Below are 20,876 nucleotides of genomic sequence, written 5' to 3'. Positions count from 1 at the left end.
CCGCAGGGTGAGTCAGCTCTCCCACAGGCATGCCCTCAGCCCCTGCAGCCCCTGGAGTCCTCATGAACCCTGGCTCCTGCGCTGCCTGCCGGGACCCTGGGCAGCGGGATGTGAACGCCCTCTGGAGGGCTCCTTTGGCCTGTCCCAGGGCGACCCTCAGTGTCCCCCCACCGGCCTTCAGTCTGAGATTCACAGCCCACATACCCGCCAGTGGACGCTCATTTTCCGTCAGATTGAAGATTTCGTGGAAATTGCCCTTCTTGGTGCTGTGGAAGCGGCCGGCGTCCTCCTCCTTACCCAGGCCGGCTGGTGTGCTGCTGGGGACGTAGCTCCGTGACGAGGTCGTCTGCAGCTGCCAATGGCACACAGCATTGACGTCAGGCCCGCCGCCCACGCCCGCAGCACCCACCCTCCCAAAAGCTGGGATCCGAATTCTGGAAGATATGCCCCAGGTTCCCACCTCACCTCAGTGGGGAGAGCCCAGCAACCCTCCCTACTCATCTGAGTGGCCCCAAGGTGAGCACCTAGATGCTCATTCCACATGGCCCTGGCGGGACACTGTGCTGGACCCCTGGAGGGCCTGTGGGTCCAAGGGAGGCCCTTCTCAAGTTGCCTGGTCTAGTGCCGGAGCCTCGCCATCAGGGACGGCAGGGGTCAGGCACCCCCATGGAGGGGTCACTCCCAGCCCCACTGGCTCTCAGGAGTAATGATCAGTCCCCAGTATTGCCCTGGGCTTGGGAGGGACTAGATGGGCCTCAGAAACAGCAGTGCCTGCTAAGAGGGGAAAAAACCCCATAAAATGGAAGAAACAGCCTCTAAATGAGCTGGAGGGGAACAGAGAACTGGGGGCCTGGGGATCTCCCACCCCCAAAGCTGGGGTCCGAGCTCACTCTGCGTGAGACGGCGGCACTGGAGCGCTCCTTGAGCTGGGGGTCAGTGGGGAGGCTCCTCCAGATGATGTAGGGTGTGTCGTACTTGGCGCGCAGCCTCGGGCAGCGTTTAAAGATGAAATCGATGAGGAAGAACTTGATGCCAGCGTAGAGCCCTGAGAGCAGGGGACATGGCCTGTTCCCTCTGGAGCCCCGCAACTGTGCCCGTCCTCTCAAGGTGACGGTGCCAGCCCCTCCCACCTCCCAGCCTGAGCTTGGATGTGAGTCCATCTGCTCCATTAGTCCTCAGCCTGGCCCCTCCCCCAATCCTCCCTCCCCTAGGGCCGCATCCAGCTGCACAGTCCCCTCCGGAGGGCCATGCCCTGTATACTGAAGCCTGCGGCCGGCCTCACCCCTCACTCCACACACCTTCCCCCACAGAATCACACAGCAACTATGCCCCTCTCCAGCAGGCTCCTCCCCACCTTCTGCTTGGCACTGAAGGGCACCATCACCTGCCTGACAGGTCAGGGAACGCCCTGAGCATCTCCTCAAGGCCCTCCCTGACCCCATCCTGCCCACCTACGAACTGGTTGCTCTGCCCTCCAAACAGGCCCGATCCACCAAGACCTATGGCCCCACTGCAGGTGCCCCATCTACACCTGAGATTCTCACCACAGGCCCTGCCCACTGAGGCCATACCCACTGAGGCCGCACCCACACCCACTGAGGCCACACCCTCTCCAGGCCAGACCACACCCACTCCCACCTGAGCGGGGGCTGGCCCCTCAGCTCTGCTAGGAGCCCCCCTACCATCTGATGCCCCTCACTTCTCTCTCCAACTCTGCCCAGCTCAGGGCTGTTCTCCACCCGCCTAAAACACTCAGGACTGTGCCTCCTCTGCCCCACCTCCCCAAACCTGGCACCATACCTGAGGCCCCTCCATGGCAGTCCCTCCACAACCCCCTCTCCCACCTGACCTCCTTCACCTGGGTGCCCCCACACCTGGCCCAGCCCTGCTGAGAGGCCTCCCATGACCACCTGCCTAGACAGCTCCCAGCCACTCCTCGCAGGTTCCCTGTGCCAGCTCCATTTTCTCCCTCACACTGTCACCTGACACAATCATGGTCAGTCCCCCTACTAAGCACAACCTCAGAGGAGCAGGGCCTGGCTGCACCCCAGGTATGGGAGGCAGGGCCAGCCCACACACACCTCCTAACGCACTCCCCTGGGCAGTGAAAGCTATTGGTAGATCTGGTCTCTCCGGGCGCCCCTCCCAGTGCTGGGGGCTGTCTCACTGCCCGCAGTGCCAGCCTGCCAGACCAGACCAGCCATGGCAGGCCCTCCCTGCAGGGCCCCGGGTCAGAGCTCATGTACCATCTGTGCTATAAGGTGACTGATAAGGCCATGCCTTTGTTTCATTTTGTGCCTTTGTAGGACATTTTCACATAAACTCATCAATCAAGTCAGACTTTTTGACTCCAAGTCTCAACTTGTTGATTAGTTTTCTTTTGAGCGGAGTCCTGCTCTGTCGCCCAGGCTGGAGGGCAGCGGCTCGATCTCAGCTCACTGCAACCTCCGCCTCCCGAGTTCAAGCGATTCTCCTGCTTCAGCCTCTCAAGTAGCTGGGCGCCTACGACCACATCTGCTAATTGTTGTGTTTTTGGTAGAGACAGGGTTTCACCGTGTTTGGCCAGGCTGGTCTTGAACTCCTCCTGATCTCAAGTGATCCACCCGCCTCGGCCTCTGAAAGTGCTGGGATGACAGGCGTAAGCCACCATGCCCGGCCAACTTGTTGATTCTTGAAAGACGCTAGGTATGGAGTGAGGCAGGGCCTAGGACCACTCGCTTGGACTGAGCTCCAGGCCTCCCTCTATGTGGTGCCCCAACCCACGAGGACAGCTCAGCTCAAGAGGGCACAAATCCCAGATGGGCATCCTTGCTTGGGGCAGGCAGCTTCTGCCCCTCTAAGCTCAGGTCTCTCATTAGCACTGCAAAAAGACACATGGGCACTGATGAGTCAGGAATGCCACTTGGCCCACACCTGGCAGGGTCAGTGCTGCCCAGTGGCGGTGAAATGTCAGTGTGGTCGCAAGAACCCAAGCCATCCCGGCTGTCACAACAAAGGACGCAGGGGCTGGGCACAGTGGCTCACTCCTGTAACCCCAGCGCTTTGGGAGGCCAAGGCAGGAGGATCACAAGGTCAGGAGATTAGACCAGCCTGGCCAATATGGTGAAACCCCGTCTCTACTAAAAATACAAAAATTAGCCGGGCCTGGTGGCACGTCTGTAATCCCAGCTACTGTGGAGGCTGAGGCAGGAGAATCGCTTAAACCTGGAGGGCGGAGGTTACAGTGAGCTGAGATCTGTCATCCCCTGCACTTTCAGTCTGGATGACAGAGTAAGACTTCTTTCTTGCTGGGGAGGGGAAGAAAAGAACGGCAGGACAGATCCAGGACACTAAGACCCAGGTGCATACCCTCAGGCTCCCCGTGGAGGGCGGCCTGCCCCAGAGCTGCCCAGGGACCCAAGTGCACTGCAGCTCCAGAGCCTCAGCGCCCAGACCCAGGCCCAGGGGTCCAGCGGGAGGTCATGGGGTTCCTATCCACTCAAGTGCCTAGAGTCTTGGGTGCTAGCCAGAGGGCCTCTAGGGCATTTTTGGGGTAAGGGTCTGAACAAATCTGGCTCTGCTTCCTCCTGGTGCTGGCACCTGATGGCACAGTGAGCTCTGTTGGAGCGCCCAGCCCCGCTGAGCCCCGAGAGGCCCGTCCTCCTGCTAGCAGTTATGCTGGCTCAGGGCTAGGGTCAGGCTGTATTACAGCAAAGGCATTCAGGAAAAGCGGCAGGGGCATGTGCTCTTCCACACAGGCACAGCCCCACACTGCTCCTCTAAGTGGCATGCCAACCCCAGACTGCTGAGGGGCCGGGTCTGACCTCCCGACTCCAGCACGGAGCTCTCCCCACCCCTGGCTTTGCGGCTCCTACGACGATATGCGCTGTCCTGCTTGGCCTCAGGCAAGCCCCACCTGCCCCTCGAGGACAGGACCCTGGTGGCCTCGCTCCCACATGCCACTGTGTAGCCCACATCAGGCACTGGATCATTGTTAATGAGGAAAAAAGAAAAAGAAAGGAGGGAAGAGGGAAAGGAAGGGCAGACAGCACGAGGGGCGGGACGGGATGAGCACCTCCTGGGGTGAGAAGGGGCCGCCACACCCCACCCACCTCCAGCTCTGCAGATGAGTGATTTAGCGGATGTGACCCTTGGCTTCACACGCTATCACCAAACTCATGAGTTACAACCAACCGCCCTGCACCTCAAACCAGGCACTCAGGCTCCCTGCAACTGTCACCCCTGAGCCCACAGATGCCCCCAGAGGCGTGTCCTGCCCAGGGCAGCTCCCTGACATCCCCAGGGCCTGCTAGCCCGTCTTGGGTCCTCCAGCTCCTCCCACATGGCAGAGACTCGAGGCCCTTGGAAGCGGAGGGCAAGCTTGATTTAAGAAACTATCACCAGTCCCGGGCTTCACTTCCCCAAACTGAAACGTTTTGACAAGAACCAGAGGAAGCATCTCCAGCTCTTGCAGACACCTAGCAGACACTGGTGGCATGCAGGCGCCTGTGTCCCCACTCCTGATGCCACGGGCTGCAGGGGCATCTCCTTACCCACGGCGAGTCCCACCAGGCGGTAGGGGAAGAAGCAGGAGGCCAGGAAGGCGGCCCAGAGTGCCACGTACAGCTTCTGTGTGATCTCCGGCTGGACCCACATGAACAAGCTGGAAGGAGACGGGAGGCTCAGGCCGGGCGGGCGCCGCCGGGCCGGGGTTGGGGGCGAGGGACTTACTTCTTGATCTTTTCCAGGATGTCGGCCATCTTGCCGAAAAGGTTCTGCGTGAAGGAGAAACAGCGATTACAGCAGAACCTGGCCTGGGCTGTCGGTCACACTGGGACGCCAGGAGGGCCTCCAGGTCAGGCAGCCCTGAGGTCACCCAAAGCCCGGTGTCCTGCCCAGCTGCTCCTAGGCCGGGGGAGGCGCAGCTCTGGTCTAGGGCAGAGGCAACCGTGCTCACAGGACACAGGCCCGAGTCCATCCAGGGGCTCCGCCCTGGCCCAGGCCCTGGCCCACCATCAGCAGAGGCTGAATCAGGAGGCCCCTTCCCCACCCACCGGAGTTGCTGTAATGACCATATAAGGGCAGGGTGACTACAGGTCAGCTGACAGTGGGTAAACTGGGCCTTCAGTGTCAGGGTTCAGCCCTCCCTGGGCACCAGCTGAGGCCAGCGTAGACACACCCCTGGCCAGGGCCCGTGGCCAGTGTAGACATGCCCCTGGCTGGTGGTGCCCGTGGCAGTACCTGGGCTTTCTGGGCGACGTCCAGCACCAGCTGGAACTTCTCAGACACAGTCAGGTCTTCCTATGGAGGTTCCTTCAGTCAAAGGGAAAAGAGAATTTTCCACTGAAATTTAACAGTTCAGAGAAATGAATAACAACACAGTGTGGCGCCCTCCCAGCCCCAGGGACTGTGCTGTCCCCACACAGCTCAGGGGGATGGTGCGTCCCTTGGGGACCTGATACCAGGAGGACACCCCTCTGGGCTGAGGGTGAAATCTCATCCTGTTCCCCTCACTCCAGGCACCCAACAGGAGCTGGGCAGAGCTGCCCCTGCAGTGGCTGAGCAGAGGCTCCGACTCACAGAGTTCACCTTCACAGCTGCCCTCCCTCACAGGCAAGGAAACTGAGGCCCAGCCAATGGGAGCCCTGGTCTTGCTTGTCTCCCATCTCCCATGTATTAAGAGCCTCCCGAGGTTTCCCCGGTCCCAGCACTGGTCAGACAATGGCCTGCCTCTTCCAGGCGCTTCCCTTGACCCCTCATGCTCCACGCAAGAAACAGGCACTGAGATATCTGACTAAGGGAGGCATCGAGGCCTCCCTTCTGCCCACATCGGCTGGTCCTGCCCCGTGGGCCACGGTCTCCCTCTAGAGCAAACTTCTGTAAATCACCAGGTAGTGAATATCTTTGGCTACCAGAGCCATGTGGTCTGTCAGCTACTCAACGGTAATGCAAAAGCAGACGCAGCAATGTGTAAATGAATGGGTGTGTCTATGTGCCAATAAAACTTTATTTACAAAGTCAGGCAGTGGGCCAGAGGTGGGTTTTTTTTTGTTGTTGTTGTTTTGTTTTTTGAGACAAGAGTCTTGCTCTGTCGCCTAGGCTGGAGTGCAGGAGCGGGATCTCGGCTCGCTGCAGCCTCCAAGAGGTGGACTCTTGAGTCTCAGATGCGAACAGGTCCGCTTGTCCAGCTTACGGCTCACCACCCTACCTGGGGAGGATGTGGGGGCCACAGCGGCCCCTTGATGTCCCCTAACCTGCCACATCACATCCTCGCTGGGAAGCCTCAGCTAGGACAGGCCAGGGCCAGGCAATCTGCTTCTTGCACAGCTAAACCTGGCCTAGCAAGCGGGGCCGGGCTGTAGCCTCCCTGGGCTCGGGGCTAGGGAGGGGCTGGCCTCCTCCTCTTCTCTATGGGCCAGGGCAGGGCTCCCAGGAAGACCACATGGCCTCCTCCAGAGGCTTCCTGGAGCGGCGCCCACAGGCTGTGAGGCCTGACGTGATGGAGACAGTCGGAGACCCAGCACCCTCCAGCGACCTACCACGGGCTCAGACACTTCCGGCTCGATGCTCCACTGTATCCGCCAGCCCCTGGCGAACAGAAAACACACATACCTTCAAAACAGCGCCACCTGAGGCAGGGAATGGTATCAAATCACCAGCCCTGCGTGCCCAGCTGGGCTTGGAGGGAGCCCTTTGCCCTTCTACGCTGCCCGATGGGGAGAAAAAGGCCCCCTGAAGCCCCCTGCTGTGAGAGCAGACAACTCCTGTCACCCCCAGCAGCCCCTTCCCTGGGGCGCTTTGGGCCACAGGGGACACAGTGAAAAGTGGCCAGAGGTGTGGGGAGGGCAGCCCTTCGGCATCAGCCAGCCGGGGTGGCATCAGCAAGTGTCCGAGCTCATCCTGCCCAGCTCTGGGTACCAACGACCCCTTCCAGAGTATTTAAGTGATTTCTACAAAAGCATTTTCAAATGACCCAACCGGGGCAGGCAAAGAGAACCATCTAGAAACACGGTGCATAGAAGCACAGACTTCTGAATGGCCAGGTCCAAGTAGAGAATCCCAGCTCCCCCCTCAGCCCCCGTGCAAGGCTGAGCTTCACTCCTGGGGGTAACCGCAGGCTAAGACAGGCCCAGCCGTGCCAGGACTGGGGTCTGCCCCAGGGTGTGGGCTTCCAGAACCGCCCCCCCAGCCTCCACAGGGAGAGGGTGCTCAGAGGGGGTACAAGGAGTGACACAAGGGCCTGACTCAGGCCAGGGTTGACATGTCAGTCACACGGGCGTGCTGTCTGCAGGAGACTGAAACTCGTTCCCAGTCCAGCCTTCCAGGGGGTTGAGCTCTGCTGGCTTCACCCCCCGACCCCCCACCACTGAGGCTGGGGAGAAGTCCCTGTGGCGTTCGGGGAGGTGCTGAACGCCCGGCACTGGCTCTGCTGGCTTCACCCCCCGACCCCCCGCCACTGAGGCTGGGGAGAAGTCCCTGTGGCGTTCGGGGAGGTGCTGAACGCCCTGCACTGGCTCTGCTGGCTTCACCCCCCGACTCCCCGCCACTGAGGCTGGGGAGAAGTCCCTGTGGCGTTCGGGGAGGTGCTGAATGCCTGGCACTGGCTCTGCTGGCCGCCCAGGGAAGGAGCTGCTGGGGGATCTGGGAACGTCCCACTACCATCTCCAGCAAACCAGGGAGGGGGCAGCCGCCCTGTCTGCGGGTCTCTGCAGGCTGTCAGGGGACCGTCCCCGAAACGTCAGTGTGTGACATACCCAGCTGCAGTTACAGTTGTGTGAGACACGGGGAGACAGCACAGCCACACACACGGGGAGAGCGTGGCCAGAGCAGACCGGCTCACCTACCTGGCGATGAGGTAATTGAGGGACAGCCTCAGAATTGCTAGAAATAAGAACAATGGGATGGCCCAGCCATGCCACACGGCGTTCATGTACACCTGCGGGTGAGAGACGGGTGTCAGGCCCCCGGCAGTGCGGTTCATGATGAGGCACATCCCTCCCACCTCCCCCAACCAGGCGGCACCAGCGGGGAGACCAGGCCAACCCCGGCTCTCCAGACACTCAGAGGGCCGGTCTGACGGGGAAAGCGGAGGAAGGGCTGCTTCCCTGTTTACGAGCCGCGGGTGGAAGCGAGGAGCCGCTCAGGGAGGGGGGAGGATAGAGAAGCATGTCCTGGGGTCAGAAGGCGGCAGCCGGTTCCACACGGGGGTCCCGCCCGCCCCGGGTATGGCTCCCAGGCACCAGACTTGGGGCATCACCAGGACTCAGCCTGGCAGGGTGAGGTGTCCAAGCACTGGCTAGGGACGAGCCAGGTCCATGCCTGGGGCCACCTTCATGCCAGACACCATCTGTGCCCAGCGCGGAGCCCGGGACACGGAGCAGACGCGCAGACCAGGCAGGGCTGGAGGTGGGGCCTGGGGGCGGGGCCGGTCTGGGGCTCATCTCTCAGTGAAAGAGCCTCGGCACAGGGACCTCTGGGGCCCAGGCAGCAACGGCCTCCCATCACAAAGCATCTGCGAGGGCGGCGGGAGAAGAGGCCTTCCGGGGCCAGGGTGCAGCTGGTGCGCCAGCACCCACCCTTCATCTGTGAGTGTACAAAGTGCCCATGGCCCAGGTGGGCACTAAGTGCCTGGGGCAGGCACAGGGAGAGCCTGACCCAGGCTGAGGCCATGTGGGGACCTCTCCCAAAGGGCCCACTTGGCAAGACAGAGCTGCCTTTGGGAGCCCTGGACGGTGCCAGGCTGGAGCCCTCTGGAGGACCCAGCAACCGAGTGGGCAGTCTGTATCTTCCTCATGCTGGAGGCATAGCCTCCACCCCAGGTCAGGGGCTCCCCTGGAGGACCAAGTCCTGAGACACAGGTGGTGTGTCTCCTGTCCCACAGGGCAGTTCCGGGCAGGGCGGCTGGCTCCCTTTCCCCAAGGCCCAAGCAATGCTGGCCCTGACGTCTTCCAACACCTCCGGACTCATGGCACACAGAGGCCGGGCTGGGTCCCCTCGTGCTGCCCTGCCCTTATCAAGTGCCCCGGGCCCAGCACCAAGTGCTCTGTGGCCCTCAGCAGCGTGGCCACCACACCACAAGGTGAGTGCCAAGAGGCCTTTCCCGAGGGGACTCTGGGGTGGGGGCCCTGCAGGCTAGTCCCGGGCCATGCCCGACATCTTTGCTCCTTGAAGCTACCCCCAGCTGGGCATTGGCATCACTGAACCCATTTTACAGAAGGAGAAATGAGCATGTCCCTGGGGCCCGAGGAAGCACCAGGAGGCTATCTCCCATCCCAGGATGGTGCCTGACCACAAGGTGAAGGCTGGCAGCACGTCTCCGCCCACCCCGCCCCGCCCCTGGGGGACCCACTCACAGTAAAGGCAATGGCAGACGTGTAGACAGAGTACCACTCGGATAAGGCGGAGAGGTTCTTCACAAAGTTAGTGATGGGCTTGGCCCTGCGCTCTGGGGACAGAGCAGACATCAGTGGTCAGCACGGAGAGCAGGAGCCTCTAACAACATCTCCCCGGAGAGTCCCCACCACCAGGGGCCCACCCAAACCGAGCAGCGAGGGTGCCAGGCAGAGCTCTGGTACTCACTGAGCTGCCTCATGTTTTCAGTTAACCTAGGAGAAAAGGGAGAGATGGGAGCCCAGGGTTAGCGTGCCCACCGGATCTGCGGTCCCCACTGCCCAGTTCTGCTGGCTCTGCAGGGGGCAGGGAGGATGTCTCAAGAGCCTGGGACCCCCTGAGCACACAGAACGGCCACGCACAGCGGCTCAGCACAGCAGGGTGTGCCAGGATGGCCCTCAGTGCCATGCCCCAAGCTGGCACTGGAAGGCGGGGGCAACTCACCAATGAAATTGTCCCCTCATCTCCCACCGGAGTCCCCAGAACAGAAGACCTCAAGGGCAGGGCCTTTGCTAGACTGGCCCCCTGGGACCTCCCAGCACCTGGCAGGGGAGCCAAGGTTTACTGATCAGGCTCATGAGCCAAGGAAGGCCCCAGGCAGTGGGCAGAGCCCCCCGATCCCATCCCCACACAACTGTCACAAGCCACAGCTGAGAGCAGAGTGGAGTCACACAGCTCTGCTGCCCCTAAGTGGGCCTCGTGGGCCCCTGCCAGGCATGGCCCCCAGAAGGCTGGGCACAACCGACAGCTGTGCCAGGAGCTCTCACAGACAGCTTTGGCCTATGGTGACAAAGCCTGGCCCACCCACTGAAGCTTCAGCCAGGTACCGGGGCCCCAAAGGCACAGGCAGCCCAGGCTCGGCGACCCCCACCTGTGGGCGCTGAGGGGCTCCTCCGTCTCCACGGTGTTCTCCTCGGGCTGGAACCGGAAGTCCTCCACATACTCCCCAAACCTCTCGTAGAACCACTTCTGCAGGCGTGAGGACAGACCCTGGCTCCGGCGCTCTGCAGGGGGCAGCGGCCCGGTGAGGCACAGGAAACACGGGTGGGTGGGGCAGGGAAATGAAGGATCCTCGTACAAGGGACTGTGAAGGCTCGGTCCTCTGAAGACACGAAGTACAAACCAGTCAGCACAGAGCAGAGCTGCTCTGGCCATGAAGACCTCATGGGGGGGTGGGGTCTCCGTGCTTTTCACGCCCTGTCCCCAGCTCTCTGCCCGCCCTAGGCTCTCGTCAGTGGGCATCCGGTCATCCAGGCTGCAGCTCAGCAGTCTGCATCAAACCCCCTTTCCACCTCCGGGCTGTCAGGAAGCGGCTGGAGGGGTCACTGCCCTGGCCCTGTGTATCCTGAGCATCCGTCAATGGGCAGTGCGGTGGGAGGCTGAGTCCTGGGCTGGGGCGCCTGGCAAGCACAGCCAACCCAGGGCGAGCGCACCGGGATGTCGTGCTGATGACCGGCACTGTTCACCAAAAGCTAAGACCTCTAGAAAGCGACCTCCATCATGGAAAACCAGCGGAATGGGGGTTCAGGGAAGCAGGCCGGTCCCTCCCTTCAGAAGGCCAAGGAGGAGCTGCCCGCAGCAGGTGCTGCCCTGCCACAATTTGGGCCCTGGGACCAGAGGGCTGGCAGTCACCATACCCAGGGGGCTGCAGTCACCATACCCAGGGGGCTGCAGTCTCAGGGCAGTGGCTCAAAAGCCACAGGTCGAGGGGGCTGAGGTCTGTGTACCCTGAGGCCACCTGGGTAGGGAGGGTGGGGCCAGGGCAGCTCCTGGGGCTTCTTCCTGCCCCAACGGCAGCCTGGAAGAGTTTTTCAGGGGAGGGTCCAGGTGGGGTTGGCAAACTCATCCCAGCCATGAGCGAACCGGCCGGCTCTGTTGCCATGGACTTTATTTATGGACTGAAATTTCAGGTTCATACAATGTTCTCCAGTCATGAAATGTAACCGTTTAAACCTGTGAGGCCAGGCAGGGGCTGGAATTTGCCGACCCGCAGGTGCAGGGAACTGTGCCAGCTGCCTGCAGGGCGAGGGCAGGATAAAGAACAGGTGCTCAGGGATGGAGGACGAGGAGAGGAAACAGGGCACGCAATCTCCCACTCCACACTCGCAAGCCACCGCGGCCCCAATGCCCACTTGGTCCCCTTCGGGAAGGCCGCCAGGGCAGGGGCAGTGACCAGGGTGGCTCTCACACTGCGGTTCCACGGGGCAAGGCTCAGTGAACGTGTGTATTCCCTGAAGAACACGCCGTCACGATTTGGTTAAGTGACTGGAAACCTGCAGTGATGACGATGACTCACCACTCGCATGAGAGACACTAACCCAGTTCCGACGGGAGGAGACTCCCGGATGCCAGCGGGTGCCCGGGCACAGAACCAGCACCTGCCTCCCGCCTGCCCACCCGCCTGCCCGCCAGGGCGTACCTGCTCCATTGTTGGCCTGGGCCTGCCCTTTCGGGGGCTGCTGAGCCGTCTGCTCTTCAGTTCTTAGAAAGCAGGGGGAGAAGAGACAAGAGGTCTGTTAGCTCAAAACTCTGCACGGTCAGGCTGCGCGAACCTCCAGGGCCCTCGTGACTGCACGCCGCCCAGCAGCGCTCAGGGACAGCGGGGCTGTCTCCGGAGTCCCACCGCTCAACCTCGGCTTCCGAGCACAGCCAGGCAGCGCAGAGTCGCCTTCCTAACGGGCACACGTTTGCTGCTAAACGACCACACAGTGGCTCTTAGCACTTCTCTTTTCTATCCACTTTAGCTCAGTTGCTTCTTCAACAAGCTCAGAACACCCTCATGCCACCAACACGTCTGCTAATGAGAAGATACTGATCAACACACATGTATGTATTAGGCACCGCGCCAGGCCACAGGCTGGGTGCTACCTGCCAGTGGCCCGTGCCCAGTTCCTAGCTCAGCCTACTTCAAGACCTGGGCCTGCTGGGCTGGGCAGGGGCACTAGACGGCCACCAGGGTCTGCTTCTGTCCCATACCCAGCCCCTCCAGCCAAGGCCCGTGAGCAGGTGCAGCACAGACCCAGGCCAAGTGCTGTGTGGCTGCCCCTGACCTTCCTAACTCAGGCTCTTGGTGGGGGGAGAGAGAGGGAGGAAGCTGGGGGAGGAGTGAACCCTGAGAAGAGAACAGAGGACGGAGCACAGGGTGGGGCCAGGTAAGCAGACGAGAGGTTTTCAGGGGGCTTTGGATCCACAATGGAGAGAACCTCTGCCCACTAACAAGTAGCCTTAAACCAAGGTGACAGAATTTTCTTAAAAACCAAAATAGAGGTTTGCATAAACAGAACTGCTGTGCCTTAATCCTGCAGCCTCAGAGCCTGGGGTGTGTGTGCATGTGTGCGGTGTGTGTACACGTGTCTGCGTGTTTGCGTGTGCTCTCACACACCTACCCACCCTGGACAGACCACAGCCACCCAGACCCACCCCAGATCTGCAGCAGGATGACAAGGAAACAGGAGGTCACTCTGCCTGGGACTGCTCTTCCTTCACCCCTTCTCCACCAGGCTTCCAGAAGGTTCCTAAATGCCGCCCCCATGTAAAGCAGGGAAGGCCCTTCATGCTTCCGGGAGCTTCAGCTTCCACTTCCTGGGTCACAGCCTGCATGTTCCTTTACTGTCCCCTCCCCAGCTATTCCCAAGGCCAAGACTGGGCGAGACGGGGCTCCCTGCGTCCTCACAGCTGACCCAGGCTGGGCACAGCTGCCACCAAGGGGCTTTGGTAAAAGATGAGGACCAGACCCTGGAGTGGGGCTGGTGGGGGCGAGAGGACAGGAAGCAGAAGACAGGGAACAGGGCCGAGGGGACAGCCTCAGGCCACCTTAGTCAGCGGGGGAGAAGCAGCATTCCATGGTGGGGATGGCGCTGAGGTCATATGCCTGGGGACCACACCTGTCCCTGGGTCAGGTCTCTGTCGCCGCACCTCTACATAATTAAATGTCATTTGAGCTTTGAGCTTCTGTGGATTTTCACAGAAAGTTCAGCATCAGGTACATGGGCGCCTACCAGGGCCCATGCACCCACTTCTGGTCTGGGAGGTTCTACCAGGGCGGAATAGGAAAGTGAGGCCACCCCCTCCCCCACACGAGCTGGATCCCCCTACATGACCCCTTCCAGGGCATTCCGCAAGGTCATGCTGACCTGCAGGAGATGGGCAGGGAAGAAGTGGGAGCCAGCCCAGCGGATGCCCCGGCTTCCCACACACTAAACCTGAGGGTGCTGAAGGGACCCACTTCCTCGGGGTCAGCTAAGCCGGGACACTTGGGGTCCTAACAGTGGCCCCTGGAGCCCTCGGGGCAGGCAGTCAGTGCTCAGCCAGGGTGAAGGTCATGGGGGCCGTGGACAAAGTTGTGGTCAGTGGTGGTGGGGGCTGGAGGTGGGGGCTGTGGGGGAGGCTGAGGGAGGAGACACAGGGGGAGTCTGAGTGGGAAGGTAAGGGGAGGCTGATGGAAGGCTGGAGGGAGGCTGGGAGTGGAGGCTGAGGGAGGAGACGCAGGGGGAGTCTGAGTGGGAAGGTAAGGGGAGGCTGATTGGAAGGCTGGGAGTGGAGGCTGGGTAGAACCTGAGGGGGGAGGCTGGAGGAGTGGAGTCTGAGGAGGGAGGCTGAAGAGCTAGATGTTGGTGGGGAGGCTGGGTGGAAACAGGGGGGAGGCTGAGGGAGAGGCCGAGGCAGGAGGCTGCTGGAATGAAGGCTGAGTGGAAGGCCTGGGAGCCAGAGGTGAGTGGCCTGAGCTCCCTGGCCTTATCCACCAGGAACCAGTTTAAACTTGTGCGGAAGGACACGGAGCCTCGTGGTGTTAGCGCAACAGGAGGGCACTGGCTTTGTAACTTGTGCTGGGGCCCTGGGTGCGCTGCTTCCTGCTGGCAGCACCGTGAGGCAGAGGGCAGGCTGAGGAAGGAGGCTGTGAGTACTCAGGGGCCCCTCATGGGACCCACCACCAAGGGCAAAGACGTCAGCTGTGAATGGGCCCTCTAGCAGGGGCGGCACTGGCACTCTAGGACGTGATCCTGCTAGGATGGGGGAGAGTGGGTCATCTGTGAGGGCACCCTGAGGGGCTGCTGTGTGGCTGGGGCAGACAGGGAGCATGGGAGCACACACAGGCAGCGCTGGGAGGGCAGGTCCTGGGAAGATCCTAAGAGGCTGGGCCAGCCCCCAGGGTGGGGCGCTGGGGCAGGATGCACAGAATGGGTCACCTCCAGGCCAGGAGGTATCTCTGGGGCTCGGCAGACCCCATGCCATGCCTCTCTTCAGTCGGCCTGGCCCCAGGCCTGGGGCTGGCAGGAGCACCTGCCCCAACGTCCCCCTTTCCCAGACCACTGGAGCATAGGCAGGACCTATCCCTGGGCAGTCAGAGCCGGGCCCACCCTCACCCCCAGGCCTCTCAAGGGCTAAGGGTGATGTTGCTGGGATGCTCTGGGTATAGCAGAGGCTGGAGGGGAGGTGGGGGGTTGAGGAGGGGGCGGTACCTGGCCTTCAGCACCTTCTGCTCCAGCTCCATCCGCCGCTGCCGCTCCCGGTCCAGCTCCTGCCGCAGCATCTCTGCATTGGTTTCTTCTCGAAGCTTCCGGAGCTCCTCCTCTGTGGGCAAGAGAATGGCCAGGTGACCATCGCTTATGTCCACGCAGGCCCTCTGACTCTGGGACGCTGGGGCAGGAGTGCCTGACTCAGCAGTGGGGTCTCTGCTCTGTGAGCGGACCTGAGCGCCTGATCTTCCTCCAGGGTGTGGGGCGCTCACACGGCAGGCGTGCACTGGTCCCACCCAGCCCTTCCTCCTAGGCAGGAACTATTAACGGGGCTCCTCTTACATGACTGAGGCAAGAGCTGGGTGAAGCAAGGGTGGGAATTTCCTCACTGTCCTTCATAACGTTGAACACAGAACACAAAAGCCATTTCACCAAGTGAAGCCATGCCAAGGATACCTGTGGAGAGGATGCTAACTGCACCCGACCCACCCACCTCACCCACCCGGCGCCTCCATGAGCTGGGCGAGATTCTGGGACACATCAGCGGCACAGCAAAGGCCCTGGGCCAGCGGGGACAGCCCACAGCTTGAGCTGGCCAAGGAGCCTGAGAAGAGCACAGGGCAGGCCGGACACAGGACTGCTGCAGGTAAGCCTCAGAAAATGTGAGGACCAAGTCAGACCCGGAGGGAACACAGCGCGTTCCTGCAGAGCCAGGGAAAGAGCATCCAGGCAGAGGGAGGAGGCAGAGTCAGAGGCCAGAGGTCGGAGAGACTGGAAGACCGAAGATGGAAGGGGCCAGGAGCCAGGGAGTGCAGGCGGCCTCTGGAAGTCAAGACACTTCTGCCACCTGAAGAGACAGGTGAGACAGGGGACTCTGCCTCTCTTCCGCTTCCTCTGTCCCATCCCTGCCTCCTCCTAAAACCAAGGGTGCTGGGTCACCTGAGGGCAAGTCTGAAGCCCTTGCTCTTCCCCTACTGTTCTGATCCATGGGACCCAGTTCCCAGCCTGCTGCCCCTCCCTCGGTGTGCCTGGCAGACAGAAGGGGCTGAATCGAGGGTCGCTGGATAAACAAAGGAGGGAACCAAGCACCCCGCCTGCGGTCTTTCTCCCCAAAGGGGAGCGTCCACCTGGATCAGTTCCGGATTCAGAGCCAGCTGGGGAAGGTTCAGAGACAGCCATGGGGCGGCTTCTCCTCACGCCTCTGTCTTCATGTTGTGGCAGTGACTTTATCTCACGGGAACACAGAGGTAAGATGTGTCACACTGGGCAGCCTCGTTCCCGGCTGGGCTCTTGGGTGGAGCAGGCCAAGGCCAGAGGGCTCTGGTACTTTCCCGGGTTCACTCCTGGCACCCACACACCGCCTCCTCTGGTCTTGGCCTTTGCCCACATGCCTCTCCATCCATAGGTCAGAGAGGCACTCAGGGCCCTCCCTGCGTGGGTAACAGGAAACCACATTTTCCTAAATGGGGCTCTCCTCACACCCCTTCCTGGAGTCACTAAACCATGACAGGGTGGCAGTCGTGGGCCAGGTTCCAGCACGCAGCAGAGCAGTGGCCAAAGCCTGGCCCAAGGTGGCCAGTCCCAGCCTGGGGATGGATGCCACGGAGGCGGACACAGAGCCTTCCTGGAGCCCGGCGTGGCATGTCGTGCCTGCCGTGTCACAAGCCTGGATTCAGAGGTCACGGGGCCTCAGGGAGCCACCCCTCTTTCCACCCTGGACCTCCTGGGGTCGGGCTCTCTGCAGAGCTCAGACAAATGTGAACAGCAGAGCCCTGCCATCCTCGCTGCGCAGAGCCCGGTGACACCTGGCTCCCTAGTGGGCCGGCGGCATGGTCCCCTCAGCCTTGCAGACGGGGCTCCTCAGACAGTGGGGCGAGTCCGCCCGTCCCAGCTTCCGGCAGAGCCAAGAGGCTTCCCACCTGTGCCCAGTGTCACTCGTGCCGGTACGAGGACAACTCGGTAAACAAAGCGGCTGCAGCGGTGGAGCCTTTACCTCTTCTGAGCTCTTCCTACCTCTGAGCAAATGACTCCCTGCAAGGCCAAGCTGCTGCCTGTCCCGAGACGGGAATGATGACCGCTCGCCCCACGACGCCACCTCAGAGCCTGCCTCCTGCCCAGCGGTGACACATTCAGGTCACCTGCAGTGTGCCGAGCACAGCTGTACCTTTCCACAGGACAAAGGGGGCGCAAATCCCTCACCATCAATTTTTCTTTCTCTTCCCCAAGTAGGAAAAGAAACAGGAGGGCCGATTTCCTGCCCAGAGGAAAGTACTGAGCTGGGCGTTCACACAGCAGACTCCTCTCATACATGCCCCGAAAATCTGCGGCGGCTGCCAAGGTTCTGGGTCCCTTGGCCACCGGCGTGGGCCTCATCGTGTCCCAAGCTACCCACAGACACCGAGGACCCCGGGCCACCCGCATCCACAGGCCTCCCTGCCCCACAGATTAGGGTCTGAGATGCCCTGCAGGGTGGGGTGGGGGCGAGGCCACATGGGGGCAGGCCACGGAGCCCCTTGGTGACCTCTGCACTTGTTTCCCGTGGCTGTGGTGGAAAACCACCACCACGGCAGCTTAAAACAACACAAACGCTTACTCTTACAGTGCTGGTGTCAGAAGTCCAACCTGGGTCTCTCTGGGTCTCCAGCTCCCCAGAGACCCATTTCCTGCCTTTCCAGCTCCCCAAGACCTCTGCACTCCTTGGCTAATGGCCCCTAGGGAGCAATAACATCACTGTGACCTCTGACCCCACCCTCACATGGCCACCTCTGACCTTCCTGCCACCTCCTTCTCGGGACCCTTGTGACTGTGTGATCCTGGATAATACAGGACCAAGTCCACCTCAGGGCTGGGACTCATCCTCATCGACAAAGGTCCCTTCTGCCGCAGTAGGCCACATGTGCAGGCTTGGGGAACAGGGACGCTCTGTGGGGCCAGGACTGTGCCAAACAACGCTCTCCTTCGAGACAATCGTATCAGGTGAAAGAGCCCAGTGCCCCTCTTCCTTCCACTTGGCATGGACTTTCCTGCCCCTGGCAGTCCCTGGGTCACACCGCCACCGGAAGCCCTCCTCTGGTGGGTCCACTAGCCCTCCAGGAGTGAAGGGTCCCCAGCGGCCCCTAGCTCTTTCTCCTCCCCACCTCCTCGAGGCAGGAATGACACTGGGCACAGGTGGGAAGCCTCTTGGCTTTGCCGGAAGCTGGGACAGGCTGACTTGCCATGCTCTCCGAGGAGAGCAAGGCTGAGGGGACTGTGCCTCCTCGAGGAGGTGGGGAGGAGAGAGACAACTCCAGCTGTGCCCCCAAAGGCACCTGAAGCAGGATTCCCAAGTGCCACCACCATGGCAGCCCCATCAGAAAAGTGCACAGTGAGTCTCTCTAAAGCCCCACAGAGAACAACACTGACAGAGGGGATGTTCCAGGGTCATCCCATGCACCCCATGAACGCGTGACCTGCTACAGCACATCTTCAGAGCAGCACGGGCACCTGCTCTCCCGAGAGCCCCTGCACCTGTCTCAGGCACAGACATGTGCAAGACGTGTGTGAGCACAGAGTCCAGGCAGCAGCCACATGCACCACACGGGGATGGGAGGCTTCCCTGGGTGTGCATGATACCATACCTGCCAGGGGCCGAGCCACAGGTGGAGACCCAGGGGTAGGAGCCGTGGCCCAGGGCATCAGGCCATAAAGTCTCCCTACAGGGGCAGAGGAGCCACCACACCAGGGGACACTTCGTGTGCCCAGAGGGACCCTCAGACCCTCAGGCGTCTTGCAGCCGGGGGTCAAGCTGTAGCGTGAGGTTTAGGGATGTTCAGAAGTAAGAGCGACTCTGGTCCTGTGGGCAGCAGGCAGCCTCACCCATATCCAGACGGCACCGTCCCCTGCTCTCCAAGGAACGAAGCAGCATCAGCCACAGACAAGGAACCCCCGAGACAGGACAAGAGCCTGGTGTAGTGACATACCGCACACAGAAATCTCCCACAGAGGCTAAAGGAAGTCCCAGCACAGCCAGGCTGGCTGCACACCCACCCGCTCCAGCCTTCAGGCCTCCCCAGAGCCTGGAAGCAGAAGGGCAGGGACGGCCACCTGACTGGGCACTCCGGGGCAGCCCCCAGAACGTTCTCTGATGAGTCAATGGCCACCCTGACTCAAGGGGAGGCAAAGGAGATGCATGGGCTCAGACCCACACCCGCCCAGGCAGCAAGGCTAAGGCCCGGCCCTCCACCAGCCTCGACGCCCAGCCCACGGGGAAGTTGCTGAGGGGAAGGAAGGCAGCTCTGCGGCTATTTTTAAACCCGTAAAAGTAGATCTCTCAGGCAGGAGTACTCTTGGCACACGACTGACTCCACAGGCCCAGCCTCGCCCAAAAATAAAGATCAAGTGATAATCTTTAAATAAAACTCCTTCCCACCAGGCCAGGGGCGCGAACTCAGAATCCACCCAGAAAGCTGCTCCTGGCCAGGCGGAGGCCGGCACACCCGGAGGCCCCACCTGGCCACCTCTAACTTCAGACTCTCACCTGAACTCTCCCAGCCCAATTCAGCCCTCCTTCCATCACCGGAGGAACTTTCTAGAAGACAGGCACGCCCTCCACTGAATCACCCGGGTATAAGTTACACCGCAGAGCCCAGCCTACGGCTTCACCTTCAGCCACCAGCACAGAGGCGGCCCCTTCAACCCCTTCCTCCTGTGTCCCTCCCTGCTCGGGGAAAACAGATAATTCCAAGACACGCGTGCTTTTATTCTGATGTTTGCCTGCCTTTTCTCCCTAACGTTTATTTCCTGCTGTGCCGTCTCCCGCTGTGCGCAGAGGGAACGTTTACTGAACGATGCACGGTCAACACTGTCTTGGCTGGTAACCGGGAAGCAGCGACCTTCCAGGCACGTCAGTCCTAACGCCATCGCAGGCTGCCGTGTACAGCGCTGGCTGACCACCGTTTTAGGTACACTTCAGGACACCAGCGCAGGATCTAAGGTACACAAATAATGTACCAACATTTTACCATGTAAAAGAAGAAGAACTAGGATCCCAGCCAGGGTTTTCACCCAGAGCAGCCGGTTTTCAGGAACCGATGCCTGCCTCTCCCCGTGAGAGGCACGCGGCATCTGACAGCCTTTGGGCTGGACTCTGGGGCTCCGGCCCAGCATGGAGCAGGAGACTCATGTGCTCGACAGCACGTGCTGTCCCCGCCCTGGCAACCTCCCTTTCCAACCAAGCGCTCGGCATCCAGCAGCCAAACCCTCTGGGCCCCCAGGCCCTTCCCACAGCAACAGGCTCTCTGCCAAGCACCTGCTCCCTGCTGAGTGTGGGCTGGGGGCAATCAGGGACACTCCCCAACTCCACTTCCAGCTGGTAGCACTAGGCCCCAAGGCACTAGGAAGCAAAGTGGCACAGACAAAACCGTGCCTGGGACCAAACACCAGACAGAATGAGAGCAAGGAGGTGCATCTGGAGCTCTGGGAGGTGGCCAGTGGGGCCTTAAAGGATGTGCAAAACGACATGCCTAGTGGAGAAAACAGCCTATTAGTCCATTTGTCTACCCATCCATCCGTCTGTCTGTCCATTTGTCCACCATCCATCCATTCATCCATTATTTACCCACCCATCTACCTAATCTACCCATTCGTTTGCCTTCTCATTGATCCATCCATCTATCCAATCACCCATCCATCTGCTCACCCATCCATCCACCCACCCATCCATCTACCATCCCTTCTCCCATTCAACCATCTATCTATCCATTCACCCATCCATCCATGCATCCACCATCCCTTCTCCCATTCACCCATCTATCTATCCATTCATCCACCCACCCATCCATCCACCATCCCTTCTCCCATCCACCCATCCATCCATCCATCCACTCACCCATCCATCTATCCACTCGTCTGTTCATCTACCCATCCATTCATCTATCATTTACCCACCCATTTACCTAATTTACCTATTCATTTGCCTACTCATTGATCCATCCATCCAATCACCCATCCAGCTACCCACATGTCCATCCATCCACTCATCCACTTGCCTGTCCATTCATCCATCCACCCACC

At 60.8% G+C, this 20,876-nt stretch overlaps 1 protein-coding gene across 1 annotated transcript in view; it reads right to left on the bottom strand.

The window, feature by feature from the left end:
• Positions 1-20,876, bottom strand: part of LOC100407810 (GRAM domain-containing protein 4) — a 41,243-nt gene that overhangs the window by 5,933 nt on the left and 14,434 nt on the right. The window contains 12 exon segments of the mRNA XM_078343440.1: positions 205-352; positions 891-1,045; positions 4,533-4,642; positions 4,711-4,754; positions 5,221-5,292; positions 6,519-6,567; positions 7,824-7,915; positions 9,333-9,424; positions 9,559-9,584; positions 10,241-10,373; positions 11,789-11,850; positions 14,829-14,940. Of these exon segments, the coding sequence (XP_078199566.1) occupies positions 205-352; positions 891-1,045; positions 4,533-4,642; positions 4,711-4,754; positions 5,221-5,292; positions 6,519-6,567; positions 7,824-7,915; positions 9,333-9,424; positions 9,559-9,584; positions 10,241-10,373; positions 11,789-11,850; positions 14,829-14,940 (1,095 nt within the window).

The sequence above is a fragment of the Callithrix jacchus genome, chromosome 1 (assembly GCF_049354715.1).
Source record: "Callithrix jacchus isolate 240 chromosome 1, calJac240_pri, whole genome shotgun sequence".
NCBI classification, from domain to species: Eukaryota; Metazoa; Chordata; class Mammalia; order Primates; family Cebidae; genus Callithrix; species Callithrix jacchus.
The sequence above is the reverse complement of the archived record's forward strand: the minus strand, read 5'-3'. Positions and strand labels throughout refer to the sequence as shown.